At 36.2% G+C, this 24,399-nt stretch overlaps 1 protein-coding gene across 5 annotated transcripts in view; it reads left to right on the forward strand.

Annotated features, from left to right (window-relative positions):
- BIRC6 (baculoviral IAP repeat containing 6) overlaps window positions 1–24,399 on the forward strand; it is a 173,270-nt gene that overhangs the window by 16,814 nt on the left and 132,057 nt on the right. For all 5 annotated transcript variants that reach the window (XM_085055258.1, XM_085055260.1, XM_085055262.1 and 2 more), the window contains exons 3-12: window positions 1,463–1,600; window positions 1,990–2,183; window positions 3,619–3,730; window positions 4,915–4,997; window positions 6,169–6,391; window positions 6,493–6,653; window positions 8,503–8,561; window positions 9,255–10,649; window positions 18,562–18,711; window positions 21,942–22,167. In XM_085055258.1, the coding sequence (XP_084911384.1) occupies window positions 1,463–1,600; window positions 1,990–2,183; window positions 3,619–3,730; window positions 4,915–4,997; window positions 6,169–6,391; window positions 6,493–6,653; window positions 8,503–8,561; window positions 9,255–10,649; window positions 18,562–18,711; window positions 21,942–22,167 (2,741 nt within the window). The remainder of the gene's footprint in view (window positions 1–1,462; window positions 1,601–1,989; window positions 2,184–3,618; window positions 3,731–4,914; window positions 4,998–6,168; window positions 6,392–6,492; window positions 6,654–8,502; window positions 8,562–9,254; window positions 10,650–18,561; window positions 18,712–21,941; window positions 22,168–24,399) is intronic.

The raw sequence follows: 24,399 nt of genomic DNA on the forward strand, positions 1-24,399 counted from the left end.
TTTTTTGCACAAAGACTCTTTGGTTCTAAAGAGTTTACTGACCCTTATTTCAAGATTAAATACAACACTTCTCTGTAAAGATCCTTCCTGTAGGAAAAGAAATTTGGAAATTATAGTTCAGTAGGAATAGCCTTGGGAGGTTCATCGCCAAATCAGTGAGGTAGGAGGCCAAACATTATTAGTCTTAAGTTCTTGCTTTTAATTTTAAAGAGGAAGTAACTCAGACCTTGGAAGAACTTAAAAATGTTAAGCAAATATCATAAAAACACATCTGTCCACATCTTTCATCATAGAAAGATTAAGAACTTTTATCCAAGAAAGAGTGTTTAGTTTTTGTTTATCTCTACAACTTTCTGCAAATTTTTACACTTAAGTGGTCTTTTAATATGTTTGGTCTGCTGGTGGTGCAGTGCATCTTTATGCATTTCTAATTGTCAGCATTGACAAGTTATGAAGCAACCTCTGTGCTATTTTGAATTTCCTGCAAAACACTAAAATTTAGGAACTTCCACAGTCTGTTATTCTTCTGATACAACATTAGCTAGGGGATGGGTTTGCCTTATTTCTGTCTTTCTTCCTCCTGAACTTCCCAAAAACATAACCAAGGGCCATTTGGTCTCTTCTGTTTGGGGCAGTTTGTGGTTGTTTATAGGACTGGCTGACCATCATCCTCAGGAAATATTTCCCTGTATTTGTAACTTGAAAGAATTCCTAGCATATTTTTCAGATGTTAACCCATCTAACAGCAGATTTAGAATACTTTGTGCTTTGCACATGAAGCATACCTTTAAATATTACCTGTCAACATGCAGTTAGCAGACAGAGGGACAACCTAGAAACAGATGAGATTTGGAAGAAAAAGTCTCTGAATTGATGCCTATAGCATTCTTTTCTAGCTGCATTATTTCTGACTTTTAAGAACTAATTTCTAAACTAGCCTGGGGTTTTTTTTGCCTCATTTTTCAGCTTCATTGTATTAGCATTTTTAGTAATTTGTCTCTAATTTTGTTGCAATGCTGTTGTTCTCAATATTATCTACCGTTTTGAAGATACAAAGCTACTAGGAAAATGTCAAGACTTTTGTTCTTGCTCTCAGTTTTTGTCCTTAAAGCTGAATGAATCATTTTGAAGAGAAAGCATTGGGCAATAGATTTCTCATCATTGCTTGCTTTAATAGATCTTCAGTTTTAACTTATATGATGACTTGTTTAACATTTGTTAATACTGTCCTTGAGGGAATTTGTAGTAATTACTGTTGCCATGGCTGAAATTTATCTATTGGTTCAACTATGAAATAAAATTTAGAACATCTTACTCAACTCTGGATCTTTTATGAGAATTATGCTGATATAATATATTATAAAGTAGGATGTAGCAAAGGACATTTCCTGGACTAATGAAGCATGCATAATTCCTGTTGTTCAGCATGGTTGGTAACTTTGCTTGCACATCTGTATTTTAGGCTCAGCAGCTGTTATCTGCTTGCATAGAAAAAGTAGATGTTTCTAGTACGGAGGGATATGATTTGTTCATCACACAACTGAAGGATGGCTTAAAAAATACCTCACATGAAACAGCAGCAAATCATAAAGTTGCAAAGGTAAGAATTTGTCTCTGTACTATCTAACATGGATTCCCAAGTCCAGTTTGTGTGTCTGCCATTATTGAAACATATGAAATGTTTGACTCAGTGTGGTGGATTTTGTTTGAAGACAGAGGAATATATTCTCTGTTCCTTAGTTGTCTGTGTAAAGCTTCACTTGGTAAGAGATTAAACAAGGTTAGTTTCTTGCTGATAAAGTCAACTAATAAACCCATCTGAGTTTAAAATCTGAAGTTACTGTCTTTCCATTCATTATGTACGAGTTGCATTTGTGTGTTTGTTGTATTTCTTGGTATCATGTGTTTGGTTTTGGTTTTGAGACTTTTGTGATTTTTGTTGTTTAGATGTTAAAATATTAAAACATAGACACTTCTTTTCTTACCTAGTGGGCAACGGTTACGTTCCACCTTCCTCATCATGTTTTGAAGTCTGTCGCCAGTGCCATTGTAAATGAACTCAAGAAGATAAATCAAAATATTGCTGCCTTACCTGTAGCATCCTCTGTGATGGATAGGTTATCTTACCTCTTACCCAGCGCACGACCAGAGCTTGGTGTGGGACCTGGGCGATCTGTGGACAGGTATATTAACACAAAATAAGTGATGAATTTGACTCCTTAGTTGTATCAGGATAAGCTCTTTATGACTTTAATGTATTTGCCAAAGAATTAGTCCTATTCTGTGCTTTGTTGCTCTTTGGCGTACAGCTAATTAAGTGTTTATTGCACACTGGGCCATACAAATGAGTGAACATAGCAAAGCCTTTATGGACACCACAAGACACCTTTATGGACACACTGTCTGGGTTTCAACTTCAGTGCCAGGCAAATTGAATTCACTTAATCCCAACATATACTTTCAGAAAGGTAACAATTGCAGCCTTGAATTGTCTTCATGATACATTGCAGTGTGTTTTTTTTTTTCTTCTTAAAATAAAGAGTCATGCCTATATTTTGTGGTTTAGAAGTTTAGGAAGAGCAGTTTAGGAAGATCTGCAGAGCATATATATGCTACTTCTGAACTGTCTGGTCACCTGCTATGTGTTTGGGGTCAGAGAACGTTTTACCTCAGATTGTTGCTTCTGATCCAAGTGGTAATGTATACACAAGCAAGTAATCCATTATTTTAACCTTCATAAGCTGAGACTAGTTACAATACTGATATATCTTCTAAGTCTATAAATTAATTCTTTCTTGAAAGTTTCTGTACAAATACTATTTTGTAAGTGCATAATCATTTCTTACAACTCCAGTAATTTAATTAATTTTATTTCATCTGTTAACTTCCCTTTCCCAAGCCTTCAGCTCTACCTGTACCTCACCATATTGTATTTTGATCAGAGCTCTCAAAGATCTGTCTCTTAAGCTGGTATAATGTCAAGTTAAGATAGCTCTTATGTGGGTGTTGCTAGAATAGATTACTTCCTTGGCAGGAAATGTTTAATATTTCCATTCTCTTATGAGACAGCAAAAATCTCCTGAAACTGAGGAACAGAAACAGGAAATGAGGCACCTTTCCATCTAACAGCACTTGTTCATGGGGGAACAAAGTTCTGTCAAGGGAAAAGGAAAACTGATAGTCATTTCTCATGTGCTATTAACTAAGAACCCAAAATTTTGCAGTAGTTGTCATGTTAAAAAATACCCAAACTCTCTCACAGTTCTATTGGGCTAGATTCTCTACCTGCTTAGGTGCAGAATAGCTTTGAGCATCAGATGCTTTTCTGCATGTAGATCAAATAGGCTACCTGGAAGCTTATTTTATTAGTCTTGCTTTTAAGGCCTGTAGGTTCTTGTATTGCTTTTTACTTTTTACTGGGGGTGTACTTTAGGCACCCAAGTGAGCAAAGTTTGTACCTTTCCTATAGTAGTTAATTATAATTTAACATAAAAGTTATAGGTAACCATTTGTGCTATTTCTAATGGTTACTAAAGCGCTGAAAGTATCTCATAAACAGTTTAGGTTTTTAATTTTAAGTGGCAATTTTGGGTAACGTAGAATTTTTCACCTTTTTAGGTCTTTGATGTATAGTGAAGCTAACAGACGGGAGACATTCACTTCATGGCCTCATGTGGGTTATCGGTGGGCACAGCCAGATCCTATGGCTCAAGCTGGATTCTATCACCAGGTAAATGATCTAGTTGTTCTTACTATTTGTTCCCGAGGTTGGGGGGCGGGGGAATAAAGGTGGTGATGTTTTTTAGTGCTTTTATTTTATTCTTTTTTTAGTAGATTCCTTCAGTGATGCAGTTAAACCATAAAACTTATGCAGATAAGCCATAAAACTTTGCCATTCAGCTCTTTTTTTAAGTTTCAGGGGGTTTTGTTGAGTTAAACAACAATAGAGATGAAGTTGGTTGTAATGTAGAATCTGTCTTTCTGTTTGTTAGATTGTTGAGTAAATAATCCTTCTTATATTAGAAATAAAACAAAAAAGCGATAAGTTTGGCACTGGAGTTCTCTAACCATACTTTCCTAGTAGAACTTAAACTGTATTGTGTCAAACACAGGGCCTAGATCACATTAAAGTGTTAGGCTTAGAGAATAAATACAGCCTCAACATTTTTTGCACTACTTGTGCTTATTTCCATTTTTCATTCTTGGAAATTATTCCTGCTTTAAAAAAAATGTTTATAATATGGATTTAGATAATGATGATTGGGCAGTGCCTATCATTCGAAAGCGATATTGTCTTCCTCATTATATCAGCTGCAGAGCCTGATAGGTGCAAATAGATAAAATTCTAGGATGATTTCTTAAACTTGTATGGAAGGAGATATGCAGGGAATTTATATGTTGGAATTTCATCTGCATATTCCCAAGCACATCTGGAAATGAGGTCATGAAAAAGCAAAATTTTAGGAGAATGGACATTTTGATTGTTTTTCCTCAGTTACTTCAGCTAGTAACAACTGTTCTTTGCAGAGAAGTGATAGAGAATACTTTATGTCCTAAGAGATTGGTAGGAATATTTTTTAACCTGTGTTTATCTAAGCATGTATTCTGCTCCAGTTCTAAATTTTTTGAACCTTGCAAACTTTTGCCAAATTAAAAAAAGTCATTTCTGTTCTATGTCTGTGGTTTGCATCCAATGACTTGCATGAATGCTAGTTCTGGATCTCTTCTATAGTAATGTGTATCCTTTTTTTAATGTGAAATACTTCCACTTTGTAGAATATAATTTGTGGCCTTTTATATGTTTGATGTGATGCTTTAGTATGTCACTAGAAGGAAGGGACTCGATGACCTAGTTAAAAATGTTTCATAGTACATAGCTGTATAAGTTTCAAGTGTTTCTTCCTATTTTCATAGCCTGCTTCATCAGGAGATGACAGAGCCATGTGCTTTACCTGTAGTGTGTGCTTGGTGTGCTGGGAGCCTACAGATGAGCCTTGGTAAGTTTAATGATGTTTGAAGTAGACTTAATTTTGTGCTGAAGAGGTTAGAGATCTTTGAAGGACAAAAATCAACATATCTTGATGGTATTTCTGGTGAGTTTGACAAGTTGTTGACAAAAATGGGTTTCCAAAATGATTTCATGGAGCAAATCACAAGAAGATTTGCTGTACTGTATAAAATTTATGTATAATACTAAAAAAAAAAAGTAGTTAGTTTTATTTCTTAATTCTGATTTGCTATTTCATTTCAAATTGCTCCTTAAGAGTTGTCAGCCAATACTACTTTGCAGGGATCAAAGCTGAGTCTTCTATCTGATTGTGACTAGAACACATCTCTTTTAAAGTTCAAAACCTGACATGGCTATGTAGTACATATTTGCCTTTCATGTGAAGTTGCAGCATCCATTACTAGTTTCCTGAATCATCTAAAATTGCGCATAGTGACAGAAATGCAGGATCTTACACTGATTAAAGAGTTCTTAATGTAATTTTTTTCTTGATTAGTCAGTAGTTTATAATCTTTCCTTGAACACATCAGATTCCTGACTTGGTGGAAACTTTGCCATCGTCATATTATTTTCATAGTTTTGGTCTACTCCTTTCAGTTGTGATTTTCGAGACATTTTGTGGTTGTGTAATTGCTCTTGTCATGTCTCTGCCTTAGCTCTATATTGAGATTAGGTTTTTTCCATGCTTCTTGGTCAGTGTGACATTCAGGACTGTTTTCAGTTTTGATTTTTTAAATTCTGGGTACAGAATTAAAGACAGCACATTACTTTTGAAGTTACTCATAGCATTGGAGTTTTCATGTATGTTAATTTAATCTGTGCTTTTCTTCATGAGGACATGATGGGCTACAGCCTATAGAACAAATTTTTTTAATGGATTAATTATATTAAGAGCACTGTGTAGATTGATTCATTTGAATATGAATGTGCATTGAGTGATCAAAATCTTTAATACAGTCTGCTATTAAGAGTCAGCAAGGAAAGGTGTGTTAGTAACTTCAGAACTCTCTTGATTGACTGCAACCAGCTCTTGTATGGTTGGCTGCAGTACAGTTAAACAGTTCTGTTTTAGCTTCACTTCTTGGGCTTAGCTCGTATATGCTATGTGTATTTTTCACAGTGAGAAATCGATATTTTCTGTTTGTTTTTATTTTGAAAAGGTCTGAACATGAGAGACATTCCCCAAACTGCCCATTTGTCAAGGGTGAGCACACTCAGAATGTACCTCTTTCAGTCACACTGGCAACAAGTCCAGCACAATTTCCCTGCACAGATGGCACTGACAGAATAACTTGCTTTGGATCTGGAAGTTGTCCTCATTTTCTAGCTGCTGCAACAAAACGAGGAAAGATCTGCATATGGGATGTTTCCAAACTTATGAAGGTATGCAATATAAACAATAATTTTTCATCAACTAATTACTGATTTAGTGTATCTCGATTCAAAATCAAATACCTCTTCTGTTTTTTGTTGTTATTTCTCAGGTCCACTTAAAATTTGAAATCAATGCATATGATCCCGCTATTGTGCAGCAACTTATGTTATCAGGAGAACAGAGCTCAGGGGTTGACTCAAGGAGACCAACACTAGCATGGTTAGAAGATTCATCTAGCTGCTCAGACATACCAAAATTAGAAGGAGACAGGTATGCCAATCTACAAAATTAGAAATATGAAATGCTGCTGTGTAAGTGGTAAATGCCATTTAGCAAAGTCATGCTTTGTGAAACATAAGATGGGTAATTTTCCTGGCAATAATATTTTTAGTCACTCTGTATTTGTACACTATTCAACAGTTGAAAAAGACTAATCTAAATTTCTATTTTTCAATCCAGTTTCCTGCCATTCCAGATTTTATACTCCACTAGCAAAGAGATTGCAGATCTCATTGCTGCCCTTTCAGAGGCAGAGAAAAAAGAAAATAATATAAGTTTTGGATCAGCTTTTCGTTTTTATTACGGATTATACATTTCAGGTTTTGAAAGTAAAGACTTCTCACGGACTTCTGGAGCATGCTTTTCACTGATTGCTTCTCCATAATTTCTGGTTATGTCATTCTGAATATAAATTGTGTGGATGTGCTAGGGATTTGCACTTTTTTGTGTACCTTTAGTACATGTGTACAGATTATATAAACAATTAAATATTCCTGTTGCAAGGGTTTGGATAAGTTAGAGGCTATTTTAGTGCTTAGAAAGTGTCACATGAGAATCAGTAGTATTCTTTCACTCATGCTCCATGCAGACTCTTACTGGGAGCTCTTGTCTGGTATTTCCAAAGCTCAAAAGAGTGAATAATTGTTGGAGAATCTGGAACAAAAGGTCTTTGGGGAGTCTTGCTAGTTTTCTGAATGTTTCTTCCTAAACTTCAGTGTTACGAATAAAGTGACAGTACTGCTACATGGACATGAGGGTAAATCTTTGCTTTTAAGCTTGGTATGATATCTACAGTACTGCAGAGCAAATACGAAGCTTGCTTTTCTGAAGACATGGGCAACATCAGTGTGCCTGGACTCTTACTCTAGCTTTAGGGCTGTGAACTCCTGAAGAGTTAAAGAATTAAACCAATTTTAGGAGTTGGATAAAGGATAGTACAATCATAACTGCTCAGAACTAAGCATCTTTCACTTCACTTAACATACATGAAATTTGCTATCACTTCTCGGCTTAAGAGGAACCTGGATGAGAATCCAAGTATTGCATTGTTTCTGTCATGTTGTGATGTGAAGGTTGATCAGATTTGACCCCAAAAAGATCTATTTCTTGGATATAAGAAAGAAGCATCCAGTTTGTTGAAGTTTGAGGCTCTGACTTGGTACTGTTAGTAGTTATACCTGAAGCTGTAAAGGGATTACTGTTCTTCCTGTGTGTAAGGAGCCTGGATTTCCTGTAATAGGAAATAATGTCTTTTATTGGAAAAGCCAGATGCATCAATTATTCATATATTCTTAGAACTACTCAGGGGCCTATTTTTCTAGAAAAAGTGTCTTGAGCAGAATCTGGTTTTATGACAAAATGATTAATCTACCAGTATTTTTAAAACCAGCACACTATTCATACGTTGTTTCTGTATTAACTACAAAATTGCATTGGTAGAATTGAAGAACACTCTGTCGGCTCCACTTTCCAGGGATTATTTTGAGGAATTTGAAGATGTTGATAGTCATTTTTAGATGTCCCGATTGTATGATTTTATTTTTGTTGGAAATATTCCTGAGAACTAGCTTTCATTCTGATTCCATTTATGCCTGAATTGTAGGAAATACAGTAGTAGAATGAGACAAAAAGAAAGCTCATCTACTGATTTGATAATAGAGGAAAAGGGTCTTTATGTTGGTGTCTGTGATGAACTCATCAATGGATGAACAGTGCTGACTAAAAAAGAATGGCCAGTTATAGTACACATTACAATTTCTACTAATTTTTACTGATTAAATTAAAAATAAGCATGCAATTAGAGTGTATGTGGTCTCATTCATGCATTATTTTTTTTCAGTGATGACCTACTGGAGGATTCAGACAGTGAAGAGCATTCCAGATCGGAATCTGTGACAGGTGGGTTATATCTGGTCTACATAATAGTTTAGAGGTGAAAGGGAAAATTTTTCTTTCAGGCTTTTTAAAAACCCCTGTCAGAGCCAATGATTTTATATTCATTGTATTAGAAAAAAAGGAAAAGGATTTACCTTGAAAGCAGTGCCAGTATTTAAGTCACTGTTTGTGTGGCAGAGAGTTTACATACAGGAGAGAAAAAAACGGTACTTTGTTGGTTAATAAGTGTCTTACTTGACAACAAGCATTGCTTATCTTTCTGTCAATAAAGGACACAAACCAAGATAAAAGAACTTACTTAGAACAGGAACAAATTACAGCTGTACAAAACCCTTTAAATTCAGGGGATTGCTGGAAAGAGTTCCAGTATCTTAATTGTTTCCCTATGGGTATGCACTTTATCAAAGTATTTCTCTTCCTGGATAAAGGTTTCATATGGAAGCAGAACAGTGCTATGCATGGTGTTCTTGTGTTATTTTTTTTAGAGGTTGAATCAGAAATTTTGATGGAGAGAGGATTACGTGTTTATTTTCTACAATCCAGTGTACATCTTTGAGTCAGGATCAGCAAGTGGGGGAAAAAAGAGCATGAGATGTAAAAAACAATACTTTTTTTCAACAAATGGTAATATGTGCAGTGTGATTCCTGTTTTTTCTTTTGAGCATTTGTATTATGTTGGACATTTTTGTTTTAAAGGGCACACATCACAAAAAGAAGCTATGGAAGTCAGCCTTGATATAACAGCTCTCAGTGTTCTTCAGCAACCTGAAAAACTTCAGTGGGAAATTGTTGCAAATGTTCTGGAAGACACAGTTAAAGATCTAGAAGAACTTGGGGCAAATCCCTGTTTGGCCAACTGTAAGAGTGAAAAGATGAAGGAAAAACATCTAGAACAACACAACATTCCCTTTCCTTGTTTATTAGCTGGAGGTCTATTAACATACAAATCACCTGCTACCTCTCCTGTTAGCAGTAACTCTCAGAGATCACTGGATGGCTTAAGCAGGACTCGAGGTGAGAGTGTCTCGGAACAGGGATCAACTGACAATGAATCCTGCACTAATTCAGAACTGAATTCCCCTCTGGTAAGGAGGACTTTGCCTGTATTGCTGCTATACAGCATTAAAGAGTCTGATGAAAAAGCAGGAAAACTCTTTTCACAGATGAACAATATTATGAGTAAAAGTATACATGATGATGGTTTCACAGTTCCACAGATCATTGAAATGGAGCTGGACAGTCAGGAACAGTTGCTGTTACAGGACCCCCCTGTGACTTACATTCAGCAGTTTGCAGATGCTGCAGCCAACCTGACATCTCCGGATTCGGACAAGTGGAGCTCCATGGTTCCCAAGCCTGGGACTTTGGTTCAGTGCCTGCGTCTGCCTAAGTTTGCAGAGGAGGAGAACCTGTGTGTAGATTCAATCACACCTTGTGCAGATGGAGTTCATCTGTTAATAGGACTGCGGACTTGTCCTGTCGAATCTCTGAGTGCAATAAATCAAGTAGAGGCCTTGAATAATTTAAATAAATTAAACTCGGCACTATGTAATAGAAGGAAGGGGGAACTAGAATCAAGTCTTGCTGTAGTGAATGGCACGAGTATTGATGTAATCCAGCATGAGTCACCAGCAGATGTACCAACTCCTTTAATAATTCAACCTGAACAGAGAAGTGTTAGTGGTGGATACCTAGTGCTTTATAAGATGAATTATGCCACTAGAATAGTTACTCTAGAGGAGGAGCCAGTAAAAATCCAGCATATCAAAGACCCCCAAGACACAATTACCTCAATGATTCTGCTCCCACCAGATATATTGGATAATCGGGAGGACGACTGTGAGGAGCCTGTAGAGGAAATACAATTAACTTCTAAAAATGGCAATGGGAGAGAGAGAAGATCTGAGATCTCTACTCTTGGGCACCTGGTAATAACTACTCAGGGAGGATATGTAAAAATATTAGATCTTTCAAACTTTGAAATTCTGGCCAAAGTGGAGCCACCTAAAAAAGAGGGCACTGAGGAACCAGATATGTTTGTCTCTGTGATATACTGTTCGGGCACAGACAGATTATGTGCGTGCACAAAAGGTAAGACTTTCCTTTAAATTTTTTTTTTTAAATTATTGATTTTACAGTATTTGGATTTTATTACAGAATTTAGAATCTGAATTTCAAATTCAGCTGAATTTACATACAGTTTAATTCTGGTCTAGGAATCATGGACTGTTATTAATTCCTCACCTTAAATGTTGATCTTAATCTCTAGAATGGCAGTAGTTCTTGTGTATGTCCAGTGTACTGGTAGATATTTTTCTTGTAGAGACGTGGATTTTCTGAAGTCCAAAACAAATAAAAATAATTATTGTAGGCAATTATTTCTATGATAGAGAAATCACTTTTCAGAAAAATGTCTCCTGTCTGTAACTGATGATATTAAAGAAAGCAGAGAAGATAATGCTTTTATACCTTCTTCCGGGGTATCTTCATTCAGTTAGTACACTGGTGGTTCTGCTAAAGCTTTTTACAATTGGGATTGTACTTTCTTGAGTGTTAGAGCCAGACTATCCATGCAGGGTTCTTACGTCTTTTTCTCCAAATGAATGCAAGGCATTTTGGGAAGGGAGGCAGGTAGGAGGGGAGTGTAACTCAAGTTCAGGTAACAACTGCTTTGTAAAAGTCCATAAATCACCACACAAGTCCCTGCTTCCTTGTGTCTATTGGAGCACTGGAAACAGCTCTGCGTGTCATCCAGCTGAGTTCCTCCATTCACCAGTGTTTTATTTTGTTCTCCTGCAGTTGGTTGCAGCTCTGATGGAAATGCTTAACCTCTCAGAGGGGCTAAGTTGATGGGATGGTTCATATATTTCAAATAAATTCCCATCAATATCACATGGAACTTCTTCTTTACTAGAAGAATTGATTATAAAGTCCTCTTATGACCAGTTGTTAAATCAGATTTACTTGTTGTTTCCAACAGATAAAGTCGTTTAATGTAAGCATCTCAGTTTTCTTAGAGGCTCCGTATTTATCATTCACTTCACAAGATTTCTAGAAAGTGAGCATTTTAGATTTGTTTTTTAAATAGGAATGAAAACTTTGCAAGTTAGTAACTAGTATTTATGTTTGCAGATTCCCAAGGGTAACATTCATATTTACTAAATTGTTCTCTTTTGGTGACTGCTTTTGAAGAGATAACCTGTTAAACTGTTTCAGCTGTGTTTAATAATGCATGCTCTTTCCTAGCTAAAATGGAACTCTAACTGAAAGGTTAATTGCCTTTGAAAACTGTTAGTGTATCATATCCATGTCATAATGTTTTTACCTTATACTTAGCTGATCAAACTGTAATCTCATTGAAGAACAGAATTTTTTTTCTACAGAATTTCATTACTCTTTTGTTATTACAGAATTTTATCGATCTTTTTCTTGCATCACATCTGTTTTGTCTTTCTTATGTTTTAAGATCCATGATAAAAATTAAAGGTCTTACTGTTACTGCCCATGGTACTTTTGCATCCAGTGTTAGTGTGTGTGGTAATTATATTCTTGTAGCATTTGGTTTTATCTAAACCTGTTTAGGGCTGGAGTGCAAGATGTACAGGTCTCTTGATTGGCAAGCATTTATTGTCTGTGTGTAGGAGTGTTTTTTCTGTGCCTAGATAACCACCATTTCTGTTACTGACTGGAGAATACTTCCATCTTCCTTGACAAGCACATGATTCTGCTTTTCCAGTAAAGCTCTCACAGTACTATAATGTCCATCTAGTAATCTATAAATAGCTTTGCTGGATTTCTTTTGTTCACGCTGCCCTTAAGATGACTGAGATTTTGGGGTATTTTCTTCTGTAGCCCAGTATGCTACAGGTATCAAGTCATCCGGCAAGGTTCTTTTCTTGAATATAGTACTGTGTTTACTTTTTGAAAAAAAAAAAATTAAGTCCACTGGTTATTCTTATCTTTGATTTACACCTACTACATCTCCATTTGGAAACTTCCATTTTCTGCCCTGCAGCCATGGGCTTTGGAGTTCATTATTTTCATTGCTTAAATAGCCTTAGAAGCTTTCCATTTCTATTCCTTTTTTACCATTTTTTACCATGTTATATTCTTCTCACTTTTGAGAAATTAAGTCCAAAGCTTAGGGGTCAATGTCCATTAGAAGTCTGGATTTCAAGATCTGATACTAAGTATGTCTGAAGCCTCAGAGTCAAGACGTTTATGCCAAAATGCAACACTTGGTAAAGAATGACTTGAACTGAAATGTATATAAATAAGGCATAAAAGGCATAAAATTCAGGAACACTAAAAGAAAAAGCAAGTCAAGAACCTCCACTATTAATACAAGTTTTTAAATCCTCTGTTTATTTTTTAAATTTGAATATCTTAATATATGGAATAGGCTTTGCATAATTTTGGTTGTCTTGAATCATAATAATCCTTTAAACTTTTGCTTTAAATGGGTAGAATTTCTTACTTAGCTAGGTGGCTGAAGATGGAGGGTTTTACTGTTACTATTTTTTCTTAAATGGAGTTTTCTTAGGCTGCTTTGCAAATCACTTTGAGGTCTTTGCTCCTCTAGGTTTACTGCCACATGTGGGATGGTGCCTGCAGTGTGACAGTATTAAAAAGATATGATGAAAGTAGAATAACTGTATTCACTGATGTGTTCAACGTTATTCCATCTAGAAAGAAGCTTGTAGTGAAAACACATAAATGAAAATGTGAAGTAGAAGTTTTGAAACATACATGCATTGGAAATGCTTGGATGATGTTGGAAAATATTCAGACATATAGGATGAGTAGTATATTCTTTCCTGTTAACTTGTTTGGGAGGTCAGAGTAGGCAGAGAAGTACTTTGATGTCTGAAAGTCCTGAATGCAGAATAACATTTTCTTCTGTTTCTCCTGCTTGTTGATGTATTATTTTCATTGGTAGATCACAGAATTTTTTCCATAGCTGCCTCTAAGATATGACTGAAAAAGAAACCTCTATGTGAATGGGTACTTCAGATTTAGAGTGGTTTTATGGAGAGATGTTTTAGACCTGCATTTGACATCATCTATCTTTGTGAGTCACACTTCAAAATGTCACCTCTTGGTGTCAGCTTCAGGTACTTACCTGCTTCTGCCAGGGTTACCTGGGCGTGACCTCGGCGGGGAAGTGTGCAAGTATATTCTTGGTTCCACTTCTATTAAGCAAACATAGTGAACTTTAATCTCTTTGTATTTTGCGTTCTTCTCTTCCCCTTGGCCAAGGTAGACTATATTTAATATTCCTCTTAGTAGTGCTGTGTCTGCTCTCATATGGGGGTTTGTGTCATTAACATGACAGCCTTCATTCTGCTTTTATAACGTTCAAAATAATAAGTAAGAAAATAAATAAATTCTTTATTCTAGAACTAGGCAGCAGGTACTGGTTTTGAATAGGGATGCAGCTGTAGGGTGGTCTTTTGATATTTAAAGTCTATTATCTGGTATTTAAGAGGGTCAGATACAGTTTCTTACTGCTGGATTGTGCTCACCTGAAATTTTTAATATATTACATTATAACATTTTCAAGGTGCTACATTATAACAAGAGTTTTTTAGTCACTCCCTTTTGTCAGCAAAAGTATTTTTTCAGGCTGGATTTTGGTATGTGAGTTGCCTGTGCTGATATGTCTTACTTCAAGCCTGGCAGAACTGGATGGCACTTAGATACATTTGAGAATTTATACCCCCAAATCTTGTACCTTTCATTTATAGCAGCTTTCTTGCTCTTAAGTTATAAACTGTACTAATCACACTCTGTAGCTTTTTTCTGATTTAGTTTGGATATTATTTGGATCTTCTTTGTCATTAGGTCTTGTCTGCCTTGTGTACTATGTATGTGAAGTTCAGGAATCAATTTAGTATTTTCAATTTTCTACCTTCTTTGGTAATGGAGTCTAACAGAATTGGAGAGAGGTTGATTTTTTGACATCAGAATTAGTGTTGGAAGTGATGGTATGAGATAATTTTCAAGTCAGGGTCAATTACACTTAGCCATTCAGAAATAGAGTAGTGATCACCCTGTTTTAAAACATCTTCAATATAGAGATATAACAGTCTGTTAATTAAATTTCTCTTGCTGCATGCTGTCCTTGACAATTTTTTTTTTGCTAGTATTTAGCCTGTATCATTTTTGTCACTGGAGTTGTATCTGTTGTACTATTTGTTATGAATACGGCAGAGATTTCTTAAAAAATGGAGGGGAAGACAGAGTTTATTTAGGTGCTGTCCTTCTCCAGCCATTTATTTTCTCAAGCTGAATATCTCCAATCCTTTTAGACTTACAAAACAAAGAAAAAACCAAGCAACCTTTACTTACCTTTACCAAAAGATCTGATCAAGTTAGTCCACAGGTTTCTTGATGAGATATGCAAAACTAGTCCCAGTAATCTTACAGATGAATTCCTTAAGCAGCTCTGGAGTCTGTAGTATATATAGTGGAATGTTTGCACTTTTGAGCAGGAAATTGAATGAGGTTCATCATCTGATTCACAAGAACCTCTCTTACAGAACCACTGTGAAGCTGATTTTTTTCATCCTGTAATAGGGCTTTTAATTATTTCTTTCTATGCATAGTAACTTTCACTTGTCCCTATTCAATTGCATTTTTCAATTTGCATATTTTTTTCAAAATCAAGATGGAATTTTATAGCTAAAATCTCAGAGTACTGTAAACTGGAGTGCCTCCAAGAGTAGCGTGTTGGAGTAAAGTTTTGGATAGCTTTCTTGATGTCATTTTTCAGGTGTTCTGAACTTGTACATTTAAAGCTAATCAGTGACAAGGAGGGGGCTATAAATTGTTTAGAGCATAGTTTCTTGTAGTAGGGCTTTGTTTACCAATTCCTTTTAACTGATTGGGTATTGTTCAGCTATGTCACTGTGTTGTGATTTGCCAATGACAATGGTGTTATTCTTGCCAAACTCCTTTCAGGGTGCAAGAACATCTCACCAGATTGGCTTTGATTGCAGTGGCCTTAGTTTTTGGCATGGTCTCTAGCTTGTTCCAGTGCTGCTTCTTGGAACCAGGAACTGTTTTGCCAGAAGGAAGCCTGTGATTTATTTGAATGGATTTATAATTCTTATTTCTGTTTGTGTTGCCCACCAGGTTCTTGAATCCATGCAAATTGCAGGTTTTAAATACAGTTCAGAATTAAATTAACAATGTTTTGATTATGTTGCCTGTTTTTTGAGGGAAGTATAACAATGCTAGTTTGTAATTTGTCTCTTTCATGACAACTGAGTAAGTCAGTGGCAGCTTTCATATTTTCTTGGTAATGCAAGAGAAGCATTTATTGCCTCTGTCAAAGTGATGCAAGCAGAGATGCCTTCAAATAAACTGCTACTTGAGATGTTTGTTCCCTGGCTAGAATTAGAGAGCACTGGACAAGTCACTGTTTCAGCCTAGTGCTGCAAACAATAGTAGTAAAACAAACAAAAAAGATGAACAATCTGTCAAAACCCAAAAAAAAAACCCCAAAAGACCGCCACCACAAACAAACAAAAACAAACAAAACCAAACAAAAACAAACAAACAAAGAAAAAAGATGAAGCACTGACTTTTGTGCAGATTTTTTTCACTGGTGCTTGACTATTGGAACTACGGTATCATTGAAACAAATAATGAAGCATGCATCATCAGAAAGTCATCTTTAGATGTTCTATGTGAGAAAATGCCTCCTCTGTGATACAGAGGCAGAGCAATCTACAGGGTTTTGGAGAAATGTGCATAAGCAGAGGCTAATACTGTACAACTGAAGTTCATGATAAACTTGTTTACAGAACCTTTTTAAAAACAAGCAAGAGGAAGTGAGATATCTCAAGTTTACCACAGGTTTTTTTTTTTCTTGGAAAAATGCTGGAATCTTTCAGGAATGCAGGGATTATGGCTCTTGTATGGAAAATGTGGTAAGGACTTTTTTGCTGCTGAGCAATAAACAGAGTGAGAAACAAACTGAGGTTTAACTTACTACCAAATGAAGCTGTCAAGGTCTGTGTTTTCTAATGTCTCTCTAATTCTCTTTGAAGTTTGAGGAAAATTGCTTATTCATGAGCTGTTTAATTTCAAGGAAATTCTTAAATGCTACTTGCTAGAACTACTTTTTTTCTTCTCCACACTTGAAATCTCCTTGGGATGTACTGTTCTGCATGCAGGGTGTGTGGGTTGAGGTTGAGAGTGGGGAGGTACAGGCTTCTTAGTGGATCTCAATTAGAAAAGACCCACCAAGAAATAGTTTAATGGCTTAATGAAATAGCTGTTTCAAGAAGATAGAATGAAAAGATAAGTACAGATAATGAGAAAATCTCCCATCCCTTCAGATCATGGGATCACTACTTTTGTACATTACCCAAACCTGTGGTGGATTTTCCCACAGCACAGTGCACTGATCCTGTCTGTGGAGTTGTTCTTCCATTTTGTTCATTTGAGCTGTTATATTCCTCTTGTTAGTCTGTCTTCATAAAAGAGTGAGTTTATTAAGCTGTTTGTTGTCAGGCATTTCCTAGTCAGATCTCAAAAAACCCTGCTGTAAAAGTTCTCTCTGTGCCTCTCACATCTTTTCTCTGTGCCTCACATACTTTCTGCCTCCTTGTGCCTCTGTCACTCTCTGTTTCACTCTCCTCACCCCTCACAGTGCAGAACATATACCTGCTTTTATCTTGGCGTTTTATTGCATTTTTGTCCTTAAGTTTGTTTTTTTCAGATTATCTGAATATTTTGCATAACAGGGTTTGTCATGGTGTTAGTCAGATGCTGATGGTCAGTCTAATGATTTTTCAGAAAAACTGCATAAGGCCTATGCTTGGATTTGCCTCTCAGTTTGAATCCTACTGATGTGACTTTTTGTAACTTCTGAAACTGGTAACAGCTCTTCCCAGCCCTCCCCAGCTCTATGCAAAGTTAAGCATTCCTTCTCAGTGACTTAGAGCACAAGAAGGAGGAGTGGCTGAGAGAGCTGGTGTTGTTTAGCCTGGAGAAAAGGAGGCTCAGGGATGGCCTTATCATTCTAGACAGCTATCTGGGAGAAGATTGTAGTGAGGTTGGCCTCTTCTCCAAAATGACAAGTGACAGGATGAGAGGAAATGGCATCATGCTGCTCCAGGAGAGGTTTAACTTTGATATTAGGAGAATGTTTTCACAGAAAGGGTTGCCAAATATTAGAGCAGGCTGCTCAGGGCAATGGTGGAGTCACTATCCCTGGAGGTATTTAAAAGATGTACAGATGTGGCGTTTAGAGACATGGTTTAGTGGTGGACTTGGCAGTGCTGGGTTAATGGGTTGCACTTGATGATCTTTGTGGTCTTTGGTTCTATGGCTTCTCTGTAAATGATAGAATTCATTTATGTATCTGTAGTGGTGAGTAATGGGCAACCTCCTTGAGTGATTTCAGACTTCCATCAATACATTGTGTCCATTGAAAATTTTGGACTTTCCTCTGTTGTCTGTTGACCCAATCAGTATTTTAATTCTAGGTTTGATGAAATAATGTGGAGAGCTCCCTAGTTAGGAGAATTCAGAGAAATTAGTTGAATTTTAATTTTCAAAAATGAATTTTTAAAAGGAAATTTATGCACTCTGTACAAATGAGGTAGTGTAGACCTTCACTTGACATGATGGAATATTTTCTGTTATAAGCATAATTTGGATTATGAGAAGCATCACAATGGTTATGATTCTTGGTTTTTATTGAGGTTTCCTTGTTAATTGCCCTTTAAAACCTATCCCCCCTAATATTTTTTTACTTTTGATGCCATTCACAACTGCAATATTTTTATAGTTCTGTTTTTGCATTTGTCCTGAAAACAAAAAATAGTGGTAATAAAAAAAGTAGACCTGGTGTAATTTTACTGGTTTCAGGTTCTGCATAAATACTGTCAGAGTTTGAATAGCAGTTGAAGTGCAAGCCTGACTTGTGAGTTGAATTTAGCTGTATGCCTGTCTGAACTTTTTTTTTTTTTGTCTGTGATGATTTTAGGTGGAGAACTTCATTTCCTTCAGATTGGAGGCACCTGTGATGACATAGATGAAGCTGATATACTTGTGGATGGATCCCTTTCCAAAAGTGTAGAACAGTCATCAGAAGGCACCAAGCCCTTATCTAACCCTTCTAGTCCAGGCATTACAGGTAAATTGAACATGTGTAAATGTATCATGAGTAAAAATACTTCTGACATTTTTGAATGTTGCATATGAACATGATTTCAGATTATTTAATAGCATGCTGCTTTGTAATTTTTTGCAGCTTAGAGTTCTGTAGTTGCAGTATTTCTGTTACTGGATGTGTACAAGCATAACACTTCAGCAGTTCCTGATTAAAAAAACAAAACAAACCCTTTTGACTCTTTCCAATCTCTGTGTGTGATTTTAAGTGTGGCAGATTCTATTGGTGTGACCCTGATTTTATTCTACAAGATCAGTCAAAAGAAAGAAGGAAAATAAGCATATTTTGTCAGAAGTTTATTTGTAAGCAGCATTACAGCAGCTGCTTTGAGGACTAAATTTTTCCTGCTCCTGCTCTTTTTCACCATAGAAGCCATTCCTGAAGTTTGAAAATCACTAGAAGATAAACTTGTGCATTTGTGAGGGGAAAAAAATCTATGACTTCCTTCTTCACCCTGCTTTTGCTCATGGCAAATAAGGCAAAAAATAATATGAATATCTAGGAAATAGATGTGCTTCAATGGATGCATTCCTTGTATGATAGCTTATCAGCAGATTTCAGGGACTTCCAATCAAATGGTAACTCTGACTGTCCTGATGAGTCAAATAGATGATCATTACTGTTTATATTCTGCCAGTACTTTTGAGGGGAATTATTTTCCTTTTTTTATCTCTTTCCCATCCAGCCTTCGATATAGGCTTGAATATGACTTAGTGGAATAAAAAATTGCTTTATTTATGTGTAGACTTCAAAGTAGCTGTATCTTTACATGGTCCACAAGCTGCAGGTCCTCCTCTAAGTAGTCATGTAATTCAGATATTGTAGTAATGCCTGTTGTTAGATACACAGTAAGGATCAGATAAACTGAGTACTGTTTTGCTGTGGCATCAAACTGAGCTGCTAGAAGCTCTGAGAGAAGCTTAATTGTCATAAGAAGCCAGTGCTGAAATGAGGGTTCTGGGTGGGAATTGTTGAAACCCTGATGGTCATTGCAGAACTCTTAGTCTGAATTATCCAGGTTAAGGATACTAAAGTCAATGATACAAGATTCTTGCAATATATGAGAATGATTATTAGGACTGTGCAAACCTCTTCAGTAATGAGGTTGTCAGTGCTAGTGTGGATTAGCCTTTGTCCCCAGCATTTGTAATATCAGTGTTGCTTCTCTTTTGGTCTTACATAGTAAACAACAGAAAAAGCCTTTTTCTTCCATTTCTGTCTTCACATGTTTTTCAGAGGCACAGCTCAAGAAAAAGGTTTCTGTTTGGGGAAATGAACTCCTGCAATGAGCAGAAGCTTTTGCCCATATTTTGTTCCTTTATATTGTGGGCTTTGTGTGTTACTTCTTCTCCATTGTTTGCATTCTAGAATGCATTTCTTGAATTTTATTTTCTACGCTGAATTTGCAACTTGGATATATTTTAAATTTTATTATTTTAACAGAAAATAAGTTAACCTTATAGCCATCTTAGATTACTGTTTCTTTTTAAGGAGTAGAGGGTTTTTTGTGGTGATGTAATCTAGAATAATGTTTTTTTCCAAGGTGAGCTAAAAGAGAATATTTATTTTCCTGACCAGTTAAAACTCTGTTTTCAAGTTTGCTGTTAGAACTTTGTCTTAACACTCTTGTTGAATGTAGTAAAAGTCTTGTAATTTTTGAAAGAAGCCAAGTATACTTAACAGCAGTGGAAAGTTAAGTCCTTCATTCTTCAGTTTTAGGGTTTAATTACATGTATGTGGTTGCTTTGAATACTCTGAATTTGGATTTGTTTCTGTTGGAGGAAGAAGGAGAATGAAGCAGAAAAATCCAGTCTGCTCAAAGATAGGCTTGCTGTACAGTTTGAGAAATGATCTCACTTTTCACTGCAGTGTCATCCAGCTAATGAGGTTCACATTTGGCAGTTAAAAACGTGAAGGTCTTTGCTGTATTATTGAAATTCAATTTCTAAAGCATTTCTAATTCCTTTGGCATTTTCCTGCCTCCTAGACTGAAAAGTAGAAATTACTAAAGTTGCAATGAGAATAAATTTATTACCTGTCTGAGTATCTCACCTCAATCTCAGCCTGGATTGCTTTTCAAGATACTCCCTAGGTTCAGGCTTCACAGGGAGGGTGGTATTTGTGTTGCTGTATTGTTACCCCCACACCCCGGGTGGTGACAGTAGTAGTCAGGTAGCAAACTTTCTCTTTTTGAAAACCATGATTTCTTGAAAAGTAAAAGATTTTCCTTAAAAATACATTTTAAAGAGAAAATGCTCTAAATACTAGAAAATATACATAGTGCATGTTTTATTGTCCCTCTAGTTTGGTTGGTTGGGTTTTTGTGGGTTGATTGGTTGAGGTTTTTCTTTTGGTTTGGGTTTTTTTGGGGGAGGGGGTTGTTTGGTTTGAGGGTTGGTTCGTTGGGGGTTTTGTATGTCTGAGAAAATTGATTATTTTTGGTTTCTTTGTGGTTTCCTTAGGTGTTTGGCTTCCTGAGATATTTTAGTTTTCAGTACTTCAATTAATGTCCTTGTTTCTTTGGCACAAGTCTTAAATATAAAGGCAAGAAAACAAAATAATTATCTAGGCCCCAGTGTCTTTTAAGTGTTTTACATAAAGCATATTTGTTTTTCACTTATCCCTCTTTTAAACTAATTTGGGAACCTTCTACAATGTTCTAGTAATACACCATAAAACAAGTCTATATTGATAATCAGAGCCAAAGTAATGTTTTAAACAGTCATAGAAGTGCATAGTGATTCTGGATGTCTGTTTTCATGAAATACAGAACTTCTTTTATTGGAGTCAATAGGAATATTAAAAAAATGTTTAATCAGCTTTACATCTTCAAAGTGGAACTGGCTAATTATTCCTGATGCCTCTGGTTGTATCCCAGACAGCATGCTCAGAGCTCTCAGTACTTAGAAAATGTATTCCAAGTGAATTACCTTCAAAGGATACTGGCTTCAAGGCTGGGGTGTTTGGTTGCTTGTGTTTGGGGCTTTTGTAGTTGTTTTTTGTTGTTGTTTGTTTGAGGCAGTGCTTTTTGTGGGGGATGGAGTTTATTATTATTCTTTTTTAACTAAAAAAACTTCTATGACTTGTAATTAATTTTGCCTACAGTAGTTCTGATATATTTCAAACTATTTTTTAAAGGATATTCTGGAAAAAATACCTGTGTAGTAATGAATGTATGTGCTATAATTATTCAGGAGTTGATCTTTTGGTGGAGCAGCCATTCTCCCTTGAAACACTGACATCCCTGGTGGAACTGACCCGTTTTGAGACCTTGACACCACGGTTTTCAGCCACTGTCCCTCCCTGTTGGGTGGAAGTGCAGCAGGAGCAGCAGCAAAGGCGACATCCTCAGCATCTGCACCAGCAGCACCATGGGGATGCAGCTCAGCACACTCGCACTTGGAAGCTGCAGACAGACAGGTATGTAGGGGAACAGCCCACAAGCATTCATGTGCATTGCTTAACTGGTTTGTGTGGCTGGATGACCACAAGTTTCATGCAACTGAATTGTTTTTAACTAGGGTGCAAGTTTAAGAATGTGTATTTTCAAAGATTATGATCCCTGTTTGGTAATTGGCGTTATAGGTGTTAGTGAGATTGCCAGAGGCATTTTAGTGGACCTTGAAACAAATTGAAAAGTGAGGTTTTGAAATGGTGTATTTTTATTTGCCAAATGTAAGCATTACATTACATAATTTGACAAGCACATTTTCCGGAATTAGAGATATTCTTGATAGTTTCTGTAGAAGTCTGATTCACCTTTCTTATGTATACACACATTTTTAGTACATAATTTAATCAGAAGATGTAAACTGTGGGTGCCAGTATGACTAATTAGTTGTCCTAAATGAAATCGTATTGTTATTTTACAATATGAAAAGAGAATCTGGATTTATGTCTATTCATTTCAAATTAAATCTTTCTATGTGAGACATTAAGCCGCTCCAGAGGCCTAGTTGTGCTAAAGTTCAGGCAATGTTTTCACTGAAATGAACTGTACCAACGTGGTATGGGTAGAGTACGTGGTTTTTCACACGTGACATGAGAATTTGGAATTCCTCTGGGCTCCTCAATATGAGTACAGCAGCTTTGCAGTCTCCTTGAAGAGTTGCTTCAAACCTACCTGAGGTAGCTTTGCATTGTTTTTTGTGAAAAATACTTGGAGAAGTAAAATATAGGTAGAAATTTTGTTGGGCATTGTATTAAGGGTGTCCCTAAGATACTACAAGATCTTTTGCATCAGACTGCTCCACATCTGTTCTACTGATATGTAACATTTGGATTGTCCTGTGGACTTGAAATAGCCACAGAGTGAAAACAACAAAATGGCCAAAGGATGCTAGGGGAGCTAGAGATCATGTGTGGGGCAAAAAAAAGCATGTCATATAAACAACTGAAAGATAGCATGTTATGATGAAGCATTCCAGGTGGGAAAAAAGGTATTAGTTGCAGACATTTCCGGAGCTGACACTTAACAGGAGCTGAACTTACTTTAAATAAATGCTCATAAGCTACAGTTAAAAACTTGCAGTGCATTATAGGCTTTAAAACCTTTATTTATCGGGTGGTTTTGCTTTGTGTAAGTAAAATATTCTGTATGTAGCAAGTGGAAGGGAGGTGGTTCCTTGCAAAATAACTTCCAGTTAAAACTATTGATTGTCCACATGTGTTCAGCAACAGTTGAAAAGTAAAAAGCTACTGATATGAAGTTATAGGGAAGCAAGTGGTGAAGGTAACAGCAGTTAATTGGAAGGTGATAAGTGGAAAGTTAGCTTATGAATATTGTTTTAGTAGATGAAAATAATTATGCCTGCTGCTAAGTAAAACAAGATTGTAAAAAGGAAAAGTTAAAAGTTTTGGTTTAGTAATGGAAATCTTTGACAGCTGCTATGTGACTCATGATGAAAATTATTAAATTACAGTCCCTTTGTTCTTAGGGTCGTTTTCTTAAGATAGAAAGCCATGTTAACTCTTAATTAAAAGTTTTCTGGGAAGAAACTTTTTGATTTCTGGATTATTTTGTTGGTCGTTAATATGAAGTTCCTTTTATCTTCTCTTTGAGTGCTTCATACTGATACCTATCACGATGTGGGATTACAGAGTTAGATGGATGAGTAATGCAATTTGATATGGTAATTCTTTTGTTTCTCAAATAGAAAAAGATAATCCTGTAACTGTGTTTTAGAAAAGGGCATTATATTACAATCCTACTTTGTTATTTTAAAAAGACTGTGCAATAAAGGAAATAGAAAAGCAGAGTCTGGTTTACCTTGTGAATTAGCTAAATATCGGTATTGTCCCCTCAGTGGTAATTTAACTGAAATGTTAAATGGGGCTAATTCTTTTAAAAGAGAGGTACATGAATTCCTAGTGTGCATAGATAAAACAGTGACATCTGAGTTTCCTGGCTTTTTCTCAAATTGATGTGGGATGTATTCATCTTACGGAGACGTATTTGAAAATATATGAAAGCAGGAAGAGCTAGATACTGATGTGCTTTCTGGTGTTTAACCTCTGGGAATGGCTCTGCAGTTCAAAGTTCAGTTGCAGCGGAAGATCAGACAGTGAGATATTCTAGAAAAGGAATGAGTAAGAGTGTTGGAAAATATCTTGTAGATGAGAATGTTGGTATATTGGTGTTTAGAACACACT

This window comes from Lichenostomus cassidix, chromosome 3 (genome assembly GCF_008360975.1).
Source record: "Lichenostomus cassidix isolate B80296 chromosome 3, HeHo_3.0, whole genome shotgun sequence".
Taxonomy (NCBI): Eukaryota; Metazoa; Chordata; class Aves; order Passeriformes; family Meliphagidae; genus Lichenostomus; species Lichenostomus cassidix.